Consider the following 15,689-nt stretch of genomic DNA (forward strand, 5'->3'; position numbering starts at 1 on the left):
CCGTTGGTTTCCTTCTTTTCAGGCAGGAAAGGGGAACTCTGAAGCTCTGACAGTGCAGTGCGAAACAAGGTTGAAACTATGGCCAATATTTATACTTTTTTGACAAAAAAAAACGGCGCAAACTTACAAACTACAATTGTATTTTGCAAGTTTGCGCCGCTTTTGCGTAAAAAAATGACGCAAATGCGGCGCAAAAAAAAGTATAAATATGGGCCTATGTGTGGATCATCCTGAAAGAAATTTGAGATGAAGCTGAATAAGAAGTGCACGCTGCAATGCAATGCTTTGGACAACACTGATTTTTAAAACCAAAGACATTTGGCCACAAATCTGTATCACAGTAGTAACTCCTGCCAACAGCGGGCCATAGCATATTACACAAGTAATGTTTGATTTTTTTCTCTTTTAATTCACCCCTCCCCCACGATCGAAAAATAAACCAAAACTATATAGTAATTTCTTGGGAAATACTACCCCCTCCGCCCCCAAAAGACAATCGCCTTCACAGAAAAAGAGTCACATTTTGTTTACGCCGTCGCTTTTTGTGGTGCAGTGAGCTGTAAGGCCGATATACAAAAAAAAATACTTCTTGGAAAACATTCAGAAAGCACCAAGTGCACAAGTCAGTTCTCCGAGCAAAAAAATGGAAGAACAGAAATCATACATTCTGTCAGGTCTCAGAACTGTAAATAAAAAATTAAAAAAGTCGCCACATGGAAGCTATGAATCCCTGCGAGAAGGTGAGGGGCGCATAGATCAGCCTCAGCTCGCGCTAAGCATCCGAGCCCATCGCATTCATATGTTGACGTTGGTGTCTGTGTTGGCTGATCAGTTCAGAGTTTTTTCTTCGAGGATGTAGGAGGAACAGCACTGTGGGTAAACAAGTTAGGCAGCGTCTTTGGCATGGCGGTGTAGCTGTATGATCCTGTTTCGTGTCATCAGCTGGTGAGAATCCTCGGCCTTCTTCAGGGCTTCTTGAAAAGACAAGCTGTTCCCTTGCCAATTCCTGTCTCCTCCATGCTGCGCAGTGTCACCCTTTTTTTGGCTCGTGTTTTCAGTATCACTTCCCTCCCTTTGGCAGAGAGTCTTTTTTTTATGTTTGCGTATCTGCGTCATACGTCGAATTTTTTTCTGTACTTTCATTTATTTTAGCAGACCACAGGGATGCCAAAGCTCCATGTTTTGGTGGCTTTGTCTGTTTGTTCTTAAAACGAAATCACGGTGAAAAATGCAATAAACTCCTCCTTAACATGTGCAAAATAGGAACAGATGATGAAATGTGTTGTCATTTTGTTCTTCCACAGGAATGCAAAGAAGGAATCTGTGCAGGAGATATAAGAGATTCAGAGAAGGACATTAGCTTCAAAAAGGACACCAAGACAAACAACAAAATCATCTAATGCCTCGACACTGGTAGTAAGTGCTATATAAATACAATTTACAATTACAATTTCAGAAAGGTACAAAGTCTATCAAAAGGGTGTAGCTTTTCTTCCCTGTTGGGGCAGACAGCTACGCTCATAAAAAGATAGGATGGGCCTAGAGATTTTCCACAGTCGTAAAATTATTATTAGTAAAATTAAACTCGTAGTCTGTGATTACCAAAAAAATATTGAGCTTACACAAAAGTGTAAGTCTGCCTTTGTGAATCATGCCCCCAGAAACCAAGCAAACCAGGCAAATTACTTTCATTAATATAACATCTATAACTTTCAGTAGAGACATGAGGAGATTTATAGATTCAATACAGAGTGCATCTCTAGTTCAGGGCCACTACGGACCATAACAGACCCTCACTACTGGGAAACAGCAATAATGTCTTCTCTGTCCACCTCGATTATTTAGTGTTGGGCTGTGCATATATTGAAATCTCACTGTAGCTAATGTTATCCTGTGCTGGGAGTTTTCTCATTGAAATCTTTCTCACTGTACCTTCAGACTTCATAAAGAAGGCAAGCCTGCAGCATCATTTCTTCACAGGTAGTTCATTTTCTTGCAACCAGCAGATGTTCTAGATCTACTGACGAGTGTTACCCACTTTAATGGCCCCAGGCCTCCCTGGCACCCGTGGGTACCTAATGAAAGCCTTATGAGGCGTTCTAATTAATTCACAGCGTATTCTGCTGCTACAGAGAGGAGCAGTCATTGGCCTATATTCTTTCAGCTTTTGAGCACTGAAGAACATATCTATTTATTTTAAATTTCTCCACAAAGTAATTTCACCACATTTGGACAACTGTAAGAGTGTGTGATTAATATGCATTTTAAATATAGTTGGGAATGTTCACATGATTAACAGACCCACCAGCCAATAGGCTGCCTTGATATAGAAACAAAAAGGGGACAACTAATACCACAAGATGGAGACTAGGCAATGACAGCCGTCACAAAATAAAGGGTATAAGACAATTGGAAATGACCAGGACCATTGCAGAGCTCAATGTAAAAAAATTGTTTTGTGACAATGCAAAGATCAAGTGAAGCTTATGGGTTTTATGGACTATGGGCCAAATGTAATGGTTAAAATAATTTAATTTTTTTTAATTTATTGTCAAAAATCTAAAACAAAAGCTTATTTAAAAAGACTATAGTTGGAAATATCTACATCTCAGATTTCCTCCTACAATTTACATATATATCTGACCTTTTGAGAAATGATACAAATCCCCACATCAGCATATGGAAATACTCAGCATTAAGATTAGCACCAGCTGTTTGACTTAATTTATCAAGGTCTGCTCCTGTTTGCCTCAGACTTTGCAGATAGCCACTGAAGCATGCAGTCGGGTGCAGAATACAATACAGAGATAGATTTTCACCCCTCCTCCAGTGCTTGCATGGTCATACTCACTCTATTTTTCTTGGGTAGTTTTGGAAGCCCTACTCATGCCTGATGGCCAGATAAGCAAGGGATGCAAATTGTAGGAATCCCATTCTCTGGGCCTTAAACAGGTAGTTAAAGTATCAGAGGTATTGGGGCATCCATCCACACACAGTTGGCGAGTCACTTCCAATCATAATCCCTGATGACATTTTCTTTCATGAAGATCACATTGTTGTACAACAGGCTGTCTGCTATACAGTTATTGTCTAAATCATCAGTGGTCTACCCCCAGTGGTCATGCTCACGAGACCTGGCAGGCACACCAAAGATATAACAGATAACATCAGGACAGACAATAAATGTCTATCTCCCAGTCACCACATTTGGGTCACCGGTTGTTGTGAAGCACATCAGACAGTCCACCACAAGCAAAAATACTGCTCTCTGGTAATAGGCTTCAAAATAAGGCATCACTAGGCTGTCTCCAGCATACAGAAGAACCTATTTACATGCAGAATCATGACTAAAACCTTGTTTAATAAAAGGATATCAATATCATCGGCTGCTATCTAACGGGAGCTTTTGGGGAAAGCTGCTGTCAGTGCTATAAAGAGGGAGTCTGTGCCTGTCAATGCAAGCAAACAGCCTTGCTGCCGGAGAAATTACCATGGGTGATAGAAGGAAAGTCCTGTGTGTTCACATACATATCTCCGTTGGCACAAAATATACCCAAATGAACTTAACTCAAACTGATGGAGAGGCATACAGCAATCCAAACCATTTGAGAATCAATTTGTGTACACCGAAGTTGGCCAAGGCTAGTGCCAACTACTTAAACGCTAGCATATCAAAAGCCTTTGGTGTATCCAGGCTGACAACAGCTGACTGAGAACTGTCCACCGTGTGCATATCCAACAAAAGAAATAACACCCTGAGATTGGCCTTTTATTCCTGCCATGACTGGTCAGGGTGTATAGGTTTACTCAGCAACAAGCCAGGCAGGAGCAAGAACAAGCACTACGATCTTGGTATCTACACTGACGAGTGACATGTGGCTATAAGAATCACAGTTTTCTGGATATTGTTCTAGTTTGGGCAGCAACACTATCCATACACCAAACAAAAACTCATCAGGTAGACACACTCGAGCACGAATATACCCACCTCAAAAGAAATACCAAGTCCAGGAAAGCTTAGTTAGAAGGACCAGGGCCTGGAGGGCCAAGACCAGAAAAACCAGAAGCTGGAGGACCTGAGCCAAGGGGAACAGGGCGGGGGGCCAGAAAAAAATTAGACCGGGAGGGATGCGGTCACATTGAAAAGTGGGAACTGGACCAGGAGGACCAAGACCAGGAGAAACAGAATAAGAAGGAACAGGAGCAAGGCCAGGACTTGGAGGAGGAACAAAATCAGAAGGAAAGAAGAAAGAAGAGGAAAGAAAAGGAAAGAAGTGGAAAAAGACCAAGAAGACCAGGAGAACTGGGACCTGGAATACCATGAAAAGAGGACTAGTGGAGAACGAGGAAGAGGAGGGCCAGGGGGAGCTGAAAGGCTCATGAATAGATCAGGGATCCTGAGAAGGATGAGCAGGAGGAGTACTATGAAGTAGGCCAAGATAATGAGAAGGACTTGTACCAGGAGAAGGAGGAGAAGGAGAGGGAGGGCCCTGGCCAGGAGAACCAGCACCTGAAGGAACAGAAGATCAGACACAGGAGAATGAAAAGCAGGGCAAACTCACCCTGATAGACATGTTCACACGAAGACATACCAACCTCAACAGAAAAGAGTCATTTGAACACATATACACAGTCAGCTATGCACATACATCCTGCTACATCAGAACACACCTAAAAAGACACATCCAGCTGCACTCATCAAATCGTCTGCAAATACACACTCAGACACATTTAACTGCACATAGACACTCCCTTGCACAAACACAGCCACATGTAAAAAATAATCTGTGCCAATGCACTCTCCTATGCATACACACTCACCACAGATATCTTCATTTGTACAAACACACTCGCTTGTACAGATACACCCAGGCAAACAGATGCACCGACCTGCATCCTGCAAATGATAGACCAGCCTAGCTGTTATACTTACTAAATAAATAGGATGCTCACAGACCCCAGTAACAAAGCAGTCACCCAAGAGACTGCCACGGCACTGTCGCCCACTACTGACTCCGTCTCACAGATCTTGGTGGTCGGCGGCTGTAGATATACGGTGGTGATAGTTGTCGTTGTGGTAGTGGTGGTGGTTGAAGTTTCTGTGGTGGAAAAATACAAGAAGTTATATCAGGAGAAAAACTGAAATAATGTCTTCTTTATTCTGTCCATTTACTGTGCCTTAGTCTCATGGCAAAGGTAGACTACTCATAACAAGTTAGACTGTGTACAACGCAAGCCTGGAAAGAATACACCTTTAGTAGTACTGGGATGCAGAGTGGATGCTCTAGAGACTGGGAAAGAAGTTCATTTTGTAGCAATTTACATTGTTTGCACTCCACAGTAGAAAGGGGTTTCACCTTTCAGCTTTATAGAGGGGGAATACAACCATCCGCAATGCTGAGCAGAGAGTCAGAGGAAGCAAGGTATGCTGGGAAAATAATATGCCTCCTATTGATAATAAATATATGGTGAGCTGGTAGACAACACTAGGTGCCAGTCTACTGAAATAGACTGATATAAATCATTACCAATAATAATCAAACTACTTTGTGAGACACAAGATTATATAGCATTAGAAGGGGTTTCAGAGGTTATATTGTCAACCCTAACGATGAGGCATGAGTATTAATCCCGGCTTCCTCCCTTATCCATATATTACCATCCTATCATATTAAAATCATTTTATTGCTATGTGATTATCTTCCATAATCAAGTGGTTTTAAAACATGCTAAAAAAAACTTGTGGCACTATTCAACTTTTGTGGGACAATCTTGAACAAGCCTAGTTAGGGATACAAGTAAGGAAAGCAAGGGAGGGTGTCTAGGAGGGCTCCTCGCTGTCATTGAAGGTGGGACTGCATCATCCCTGACCGCTCCCCAGAGGTGTGGGAGCCATTGGGGCTTCCATTTACCATATGTAGGTGGGGAAGATTGCACTGCTGAAGAAGTTGCCATTAGAATTGTTGGTCCCCGGGGCTGTGCTGTTATTAGGTACTCTTGTCTGCCACCAGTGGGCTCTGTAGTACAGACACACACACACGCACGCAGTGTCAATCACTTCCTACCTAAAACACACAACAATCATACCACCTGTCAATCAAGAAAATGCACTCCAGCCTGCAATCCAGTGGGCTGCCAGGCCACACTAGTGGTAGGTGAACCACCCGGTACGTATGTGAACAAGGGTGGGCTGTGACCATGATGTCAGTCTTGAAATCACCACATGGGCTGGGCTGAATTAAAGGCCTTTGGGAAATGCGTCCCATTGCTCGCTCAGGGGTGGTGCGCTTCCTTTTATCGCAATCCTTCATACTAGCAAGGAAGTGTGTTTCTAAAGCCAGGTTTAGGAGGACACCTTTTGCCCATCATGTATACAGCATCCATTTTAGGGCATTCTCATTCTTCACTCCTCATCCCTACTTCGCATCCCTGCTTCTCATCCATCATCCCTACTTCTCATCCATCAAACATCATCCCTACTTCTCATCCATCATCCTTACTTCTCTTCCATCATCCCTACTTCTCATCCCTGCGTTTCATCCCTGCTTCTCATCCATCATCCCTACTTCTCATCCATCATACATCATCCCTACTTCTCCATCATCCCTGCTTCTCATCCATCATATATCATCCCTACTTCTCATCTATCATCCCTGCTCTCTTCCACCATCCCTACTTCTCATCCATCATCCCTGCTTCTCATCCATCATCCCTGCTTCTCACCCATCACACATCATCCCTACTTCTCCTCCATCATCCCTGCTTCTCATCCATCATACATCATCCCTATTTCTAATCCATCATCCCTGCTTCTCTTCCATCATCCTTACTTTGGTATGATTGAGGGATGAGGAATGAGGAGTAGGGATGATGGATGAGGAGTAGGGAGGATGGCTGAGGCATGAGAAGTAGGAATGTGAGAAGATGTATGAGAAGTAGGGATGAGAAGCAAAAATGAGGGATGAGAAGTAGGGATGATGGAAGAGAAGCAGGGGTGATGGATGAGAAGTAGGGATGGTAGATGATGGATGAGAAGTAGGGATGATGGAAGGGAAGCAGGGATGATGGATGAGAAGTAGGGCTGATGTATGATGGATGAGAAGCAGGGATGATGTATGATGGATAAGAAGCAGGGATGATGGATGAGAAGTAGGGATGATGTATGATGGATGAGAAGTAGGGATGAAGGATGAGAAGTAAAGATGATGGAAGAGAAGCAGGGATGATGGATGAGAAGCAGGGATGATGGATGAGAAGCAGGGATGATGGAGGAGAAGTAGGGATGATGTATGATGGATGAGAAGTAGGGATGATGGATGAGAAGTAGGGATGACGGATGAGAAGCAGGGATGATGGAAGAGAAGCAGGGATGATGGATGAGAAGAAGGGATGATGGATGATGGATGAGAAGCAGGGATGAGAAGTAGGAATGATGGATGGGAAGCAGGGATGAGACGCAGGGATGAGAAGTAGGGATGATGGATGGGAAGCAGGGATGAGACGTAGGGATGAGAAGTAGGGATGATGGAAGAGAAGTAAGGATGATGGATGAGAAGTAGGGATGATGGAAGAGAAGCAGGGATGATGGATGAGAAGTAGGGATGATGTATGATGGATGAGAAGCAGGGATGATCGATGAGAAGTAGGGATGATGTATGATGGATGATAGATGAGAAGTAGGGATGATATTTGATGGATGAGAAGTAGGGATAATGGAAGAGAAGCAGGGATGATGGAAGAGAAGTAGGGATGATGGATGAGAAGTAGGGATAATGGAAGAGAAGCAGGGATGATGGATGAGAAGTAGGGATGATGGATGAGAAGTAAGGATGATGTATGATGGATGAGAAGCAGGGATGATGGAAGAGCAGCAGGGATGAGAAGCAGGGATGAGAAGTAGAGATGAGGTGTGAGGAATGAGGATGTCCTAAAATGGATGCCGTATGGTTGAACTGTATAACCCTTTCTCCAAGAGCTGATTTATGGCCCAAGCTGTGGGCTCCTTGTATTTCCCAAACCAGCAGAGTAAACAGAAAAACAGTTAAATAAAATTAAATGTTGTACAGCTTTGAATTCACTGGAAACACAGTTGCATTCCCCCATTCCCCCCCCCCCCCCCCCCCACACACACACACACTTCACCCAGCACACGCAATGAGAAGGCTGTTTTTCAGTGAAATAGAATGCAGCTCTCCTAACTCTGATTGGCTGAAGTGTGAAGGTGTGTTTCACAAAACTGAAAATGTGTTGTATGACTGAGGGATGAGGAATGAGGAGTAGGAATGATGCATGAGGAAGAGGGATGATGGCTGAGGCATGAGAAGTAGGAATGATGGAAGATGGATGAGAAGTAGGGATGAGAAGCAGAGATGAGGGGTGAGAAGCAGGGATGATGGAAGAGAAGTAAGGATGCTGGATGAGAAGTAGGGATGATGTATGATGATGAGAAACAGGGGTGATGGATGAGAAGTAGGGACGATGGATGAATAGTGAGGATGAGAAGCAGGGATGATGGAAGATAAGTAGGGATGATGAATGAGAAGTAGGCATGATGTATGATGGATGAGAAGTAAGGATGATGTATGATGGATGAGAAGTAGGGATGATGGAAGAGAAGCAGGGATGATGGAAGAGAAGTAGAGATGATGGAAGAGAAGCAGGGATTAGAAGTAGGGATGAGGAGTGAGGAATGAAGATGTCCTAAAATGGATGCTGTACATGTAACAGATGCTCACTGTCTCTACGCAGCTCGTTTACCGCATGCAGAGTGTCATCCAGCCCAGTTTGCTTCAGGGACATCCAGCGCATCCAGGCGGGACGCTCAAGGTCGCTTACTCTGCCCCACTATGCAGCCCACCATCCCCCTTATGCCAAGGACATGTCCCTTGCCTAACAGTTGAATTTCTGTTTCGGCCTTTGAAGGCTCCGCTTGTTTATTTATTATTTTGAGTTTTTATATTGGCAAGAAGAGGGCCCCGAGGGCGTCAGAGTGAGTGTGTGAGTTGGAGGAGAGAGGACACTTCAATACTTATACATCTCATTTCTGTCTACAAGCAGTTGTTCAGCTGGAGCAGATCCCCCCAGGGACGCCTTCCTGCCGCTCTGGCTGAGCTGGGGGCAGAGGGTCCCTGCACTCTTCCCTGCAGGGCGGACAGGAGCGCCGCCCTCTGATCCTGGTAATAGAGGTCACGGCCCTGCCTGCCCCCACAGGGAGGGCAGTAAATACACTCACATCCAGGAGGCAGAGAGGCCTATTATTGTTTTATTACAGGCATCGCTTTCCACTGGCAGAGAGGCGGGGGGGGGGGGGGGGGGTCAGAGGTCAAGGTGTCTCAGCAGAAGCCTCAATTACAGGGCGTGAAATGTCTCCCTTACCCTGTGCGCGCGCTGCTCTGTGAGGAGAGGGCCTGCTCGCGCCAGAGCCCTTCAGCAGGTCACAAGTCTGTCTCTCTCTTGCAGAGCAAAATGAAGCTCTCTCAAAAGACATGCACGCCCGAGGCGCAGCCTTTCAGGTGAAATGGGCTGTCTCTGAAAGCTAGAGCAGTGCACTTACGCAGAGTGCGAAACGAGACTCAGAGCAACAGAGCAGACAACACATAACAATAACAAATATTCGATTTAAAAAATGTTATGTATGTAGCTCATTAGTAAGTACGTGTATGCATGCGCGGTGAGAATGTCAGGTACGTAACCATTTGCCTAGCAAACAATCCAATCTACATTTTTCGGCATGTAGAAATAAATGTTTAATACTACCCAACGGAAACCATTTATCAATCTTAGAATTTAATATTGAGCGATTTAGTTAAAAGCTGCACGGATTCAAACGTGTGGCTTGCAGGCTGCATTCGTCTATTTGAATTGGCCGCAGTAGTCCTAAAGGTATTGCAGGGATCTCTGCAACAAACCCATCATCCCACTGAGCTATCTTACATAAAGCACAATTCTGTTACATATGAATTAAGTTATATGCTCTGGCCAGGGAACATTAAACCCATGTTCTATTTTATGATGCTTTAGACCTGTGACCAGAGGTGGCACATATATCTATGGCCAGGGCCACTGCAATTATGTGGCAGGAGAGGGCCAAATTATGCGGCAGGGTTGAGCGAATTATGCAGCAAGATAAGACAAATTATGTGGCATAATGTAGCACATTTTGTAATAGTATTACTTAATTATTTAGTCATTTTTAAACTTGGTACTGGGTTGCAGCTCATTAGTACCAGTTTAACACCCAAAAATAGCCACAAACAAAAGAAAGGTGACCAGTTCAGCTTTAAAAGGGAGCTTTCACTGAACGGAGCACATGCTGCTGCATGCTTAATAACTTTTAAACTGTCCGAGCTAGAAACAAACTTTTTTTGTTAAAATCTGTAGGTTATGTGACAGATGATGAATTATGTGGCAAATGTGGCAAATCTATTACTATTCAAAAATTGCTGAAGCCACACAGTTCTTTAATATCAGTGGCCCTGTCTATACCTCTCCAGGGGAAACAGCCTTTACCGCAAGGGCTGAACACGCGCTGCACTTATAACACGGTCATTACATTAGATGCGTCCTTACCACGCATTCCTTTACTACGCATGTCGTTACAACAACATGCCTTAGGGAAAGCAGCATTGGACTTTAAAGTCAAACACTTTGCCTAATAATAACAAGTTTTTGTTTTTCACACAGAGATTTAGGCTGCTAATACCAGCCAAAATCTTTGAGGAAAAAATGCAGGAAACGCAGGCATGGAAACACCAACTCCCACGTTACTCCCCAAAATCTCATGAATTCGGGCAATAATAGGGATATTTCTGGGGCACTCGTCATTAAGGCCTATGTATTCCGTGCACTGAGTTCTGCCTTTTTCTTAGTTACATTCATAAAGGTAAAACAAGTGCATCGTGGCAGAGCACATTAAGCTGATAGGGATATACTTTAAAAAGTTGCATCCCTAAATTCTCACCCTTGCATGTGAAGAAATGTTGGTACCAGTTACCTTTGCCTTCAAACTGAGCCTGTAGAAAAGGTTCACATTTCCCTCCACTTGCCTTTGTGGGCTGACACTACAAAACACTGTGGAAAGATGCTCATGGGCCATTGTGAGATTAAAGCTTTACATACTGCTGACTGAGGCAGTTACAAATACATGTTTTCTAGATGCTAGTGCAGCTATCCTGGTGACCTCCTTGACCAGTCATCCCTACATGCAGGTCAGCAGGAAGGCATGTGTAGGTGCTGAAAATGTATGCTGACACTACCTTTGACCTAGCATTTTAGATTTTAATCAAACGCTAGCACGTGAGCTACGCTATCTCACATTCAATGCTTTCCTATTTGGGGGTGACCATACTGGTGGGCTTAGGGTGTAATTCAGATGAGGGAAAGGGTAGTTCTTGCTTCAAGCGTGCATTGACAAGTTTGAGGACATTCCCTACTGAAAACTCCACCAATGCTTACAATCCTCATACAATTAATTGCTGGGGATGAACTGAATCCTTACTCACTGGACAAGAGCAGAAGAACTTTAATCACTTGCAACACCATCCTCCCTGGACGGAGGTCTTAAATTCCAAATCTGAGGTCCCCACAGTTGTGACTTAGTCCAATATCTGTTGTTTAGTGAGTTGCCTCTAAATGATTTGATGACGTAAGATGTCCTGGTTGATGGCAGATGTGGAATCTAGGAGTTAAAAAGAGCTTTAACAATTTGCAAGGAGGGAAACTAAGATCCTGTCTTGTCAAAGCCTTGGTCCTAGGACTGGCAAGCTGACCAAGCCCTGAACTGGGACGATGGCCTAAGGCTACCAATTTGGAGAATACTGCTGGGTGGGGCACCCATTCCCTGATGAATTTGGTATGGTGAATCTCCAACCTCCCATACAGCGCTACTGAAGTCAGGAAGGATGAAGTTTCAGACACTTCCAAAGAGTAGTGAAGCCATTGGCCTCTGAGTTTTTCCATCCCTGCTAGAGTTTATGCCATTGAGGTTCAGTAGTCTTATCCGTGTCCATCGAACTTTGAACTGCCCTCCTCACGTCTGCACTTAGCAGAATAGATTCGAGTTATGTAAATCCTGCACAAGGAGAACCAAAGGAGGAAGCTGGCCCTCACATCGGGTAACATCACATCAGCCTTTGCCACTGTGTCTATTTTTTTCTTTCCAACAAGACTCTTCACCAGACCTCTGACTTGTGGTGCACAGCAGTGGATACATCCTTGGGCCAGCTACCGCACAAAGGACTGAGCTCCAAGGAAATGGCCAACTTCGTTCACTCACGAATCAGCCTTCTAAACGTTCAGCCTAGACTCACTGAAAAGGTCAATAGAATCTTTTGGATCCCACTGACTTCCATATTTATGATTGGACCTACTTTTTTATTGGAAACTGCTGTACTTGTTATCATTTTGCAGTACTGTACTTTCCTCAACTTTTTAACTGTATAAGTTAACATTTGTAAGACTGTTATCTCCATGTCTTGGACCTTCCATTCTTTATTCTTTTAAATGTATATTTTTGCTGATCCTTACACAGCTCAGACCTTCTCAAACATCAAGAGGGATCAACTAAATCATATAAAAGCCTAGAGGTACTCTCCCAACCCTTTCTTACTCTGGGTGAGGGCCACAAAAGGGAGACATTTATCAGTAAACATGTGACGTCTATTGACATTTATAATGACAAAAAATCAGAGACAGACAGCTCTAATCAACTTGACTAATGGAAAATTCTTATCACATGGAATGAGGGTCTTTGTTTAAGGGGAAGCAAGGAAAGGGCAGCAGAGGTTCCTGTGCAGCTCCAGCAGATCTGTTTATGTCGATATGTCAATGCGGAAGAGGAGGTGCGTCTGATGGTAAAACACACCTCTTCCTGGGAGAAGGTGAATGTGGCTGCAGGAAAGCACGGTCGGCTCCTGGAGTAGTCCATTCAGAAGTTTCAATGTTTGGGTGACACTATGGTTTTCTCCACCTTACTCTTCCTCAGTGTGCAACATGCTGGCTCAGTTCAACCAGTTGTAGGGTCACCTGTTTCCTCTATAAATTCACTTCTACGCTCAAGGCATGCCTTCTTTAGATTAATTTTCGACCTAAAACGAGGGACTGATCTCAATTCCACAAAGACTATCCAGAATTGCACCCTTGGAAGGTTTGCAAGAGGGTTGCCAACTCCTTTCACTGGCTGCCATGGATCAGAGGGGGCCACTGGTCCAGTCAGCTTGACATTTCTCCTGATAATCTGGCTACCTGTTAACCCTTCGGCAAGGAGGTGAGTTGAGCACAGAACAGAAAGAGATTCCCTCTGATCTTGAGTGGACGTCAGTTCTACAGATGAACACTTCGGACGACAAAGAGGCTGAACGGTCACAGGCCTCCTCTGGACACGATCCACGTGCATGGATAAGAAATGTGAAGCCCTAGTCCAGATGAGCCAATGAATTCTGACCCTTGGCAGGACATCTGGCCAAGAGGTACTTAAAGAGAGGTCACCAGGTATGTTCTCTGAAGACTGATTTTAAACCTAAGACTGACAGGACTGGCCTGGCTCCCATCTGCAGCTGCCTCACCTGCTATCTGCGCTTCGGTGGTGAGATGCTTAGGCTCCTCCATCCAAGGCGTGGCGTGAGCTGCTACACTCCAGTCACTCCAGGTCCCAATCTCAGAATCTTTGGCAGCCACTTGGATTATGTACTCCTTGCCAGCGTAGGCGTCGGTGATGGTGTGCGATGTCCCATCGGAGAGCTCGACCTGCCAAGGGATAAGGATGGAGAGATTGTTAATCTGAACTGATGTAAAGATGTGGCACAAAGAGTGCTGAACGTTCTCATTTCAGGAAAGGTTCCAGCAGCATCAGCGCCTGGACACCCTCACGGGTGAAAGGCAAAGCTCTACAAATGCAACTTACATCACATTACAGCATAGTCAATGCAGAAACATAGTTTGTTGAAAAAAGACTAGTATGTCTAATCACAGCAGGAAAGACTTAGCAACTTAGCGCTAAAGTGCTTTGACGCAAGGTGGTGCTGATCAACTTATCAAGCACAACCTATTTTGTGTCAAAAATCAATGGGAGTTCAGCACCAAAAATTATTTGTGTCAAGGAGTGCCAAACCCGAGAAAAATGTGAAAATCCGGTGTAACAGGAAGGAAACAGTACAACGCCCGCCCCCCGATTCAATGTAAACCCAGGTTGGCTAAACTAGGGTGATGTGGCAGAAATTATAGTGCCACGCGGGTGCAAGCAATGGGTACGCGGATTATCGTGGAACATCCACAAGCATAAGGTGCATTTCAGCAAAATCACGCATTTTATGCGGCTTACCCTTGGTTGTTTCTCCTCGAATAAGAAAATTGTATTAGAAGATGTACCTCAAGTACAAATCACATGCAAGAGACCCATGGGGCTCACTTTTGCCCCAACCTGAAGTCTAGCACTGAAATGGCTTTTATAGCACAGGTGCAGCGTATGCCATCATTGGTGCCAGACACTTTCTAACTATGGTGCCCAGTCAGATGTTCGTGCAGAGCTGCACTGCCTGACTTGGAATACACCTGGGCCCAGACTCCTCAGGTCACTCCCTCCGAGGACAGATTTGACATGGGAGTGGAATCTTCAATTGAAAGGGCGCAGGGGACCGGAGTGAACATTAACTAGAAATTGTATTTTTGATGTGCAGAATCTGAGACGGTTTTCAAGCGAGTTTGAGGATCAAAAAACATCATATCATTGATTGGTGGGTAGTTTGGAGCAGGGGCCGAGCACAAGACAGATTTAAATTTTGAGGGCATGGGCTAGGAATGTTATCTCCAAGGAACACGTGACTTATTACAATTGTTCTCATGAGTACAGGAGATCACAATCTACAGAAAAAATGGGAGAACCTGCTGAAATATGTTCACATGTATTTGTGGAATAAAGAGTAACATTTGTGGAACTCATATTGAAATTCATGTCAATCTATTGTAGACAGTGGCAAGCATAATGAGAAAAACACATCAAACTGCACTTACTGTATCTCCTAACGTTTAGGAAAGGGCCTTTATGTCTCGGTCTCTCACACACATCTACCAACTATACACACGTCTCTGCAGCCCTACTGTGTCCTGACGCCAGCACAATACCCACCTCTTCCCAGCCGCCCCCTCTTTGCCTCCTCCTTAACACGTGCTGCGCTCAGATGTAGGGGATGGGATTCACTGGGTTTCCGAGTGAACAGGGCTGGGTGGCTTCCCTGCAAAGGCTTACTATTCAGGTGCCTAGGGGCGCGACACGCATGAGTGCACGCACTGAAGCAGCTCTGGGGTTAATGGACTCACCATACCCCAGTGGTGCTCCCCTACTGTTTCTGTGCATGCCTGTTGGACCTGGCCCTCTCTGCAGGGCCATCCTCAGAAGTTTGTCTTTTCGCTCCACTTTTTGATGAATTCAGTTTGTTGGCTTTAGGACTCTGGGCACTTTACCACTGCTGACCAGTGCTAAAGTGCAGGTGCTCTGTACTCTAAACATGGTAACATTGGCTTATCCACGATAGGCATATTTAATGTACTTGTAAGTTCCTAGTAAAGTGCACTACATGTGCACAGGGCCTGTAAATTAAATGCTACTCATGGCCTGCAGCACTGATTGTGCCACCCACTACAGTAGCCCTTTAAACATGTCTCAGGCCTGCCATTGAAGAGACTGAGGGTGCAGT

At 44.5% G+C, this 15,689-nt stretch overlaps 1 protein-coding gene across 1 annotated transcript in view; it reads right to left on the reverse strand.

The window, feature by feature from the left end:
* Positions 1–284: 284 nt before the first annotated feature.
* CNTFR (ciliary neurotrophic factor receptor) overlaps positions 285–15,689 on the reverse strand; it is an 839,293-nt gene continuing 823,888 nt past the window's right edge. The window contains exons 9-11 of the mRNA XM_069214363.1: positions 13,563–13,743; positions 4,934–5,099; positions 285–1,321 (exon numbers count right to left, since the gene is read on the reverse strand). Of these exons, the coding sequence (XP_069070464.1) occupies position 1,321; positions 4,934–5,099; positions 13,563–13,743 (348 nt within the window). The 3' untranslated portion in view covers positions 285–1,320. The remainder of the gene's footprint in view (positions 1,322–4,933; positions 5,100–13,562; positions 13,744–15,689) is intronic.

This window comes from Pleurodeles waltl, chromosome 1_1 (assembly GCF_031143425.1).
Source record: "Pleurodeles waltl isolate 20211129_DDA chromosome 1_1, aPleWal1.hap1.20221129, whole genome shotgun sequence".
Taxonomy (NCBI): Eukaryota; Metazoa; Chordata; class Amphibia; order Caudata; family Salamandridae; genus Pleurodeles; species Pleurodeles waltl.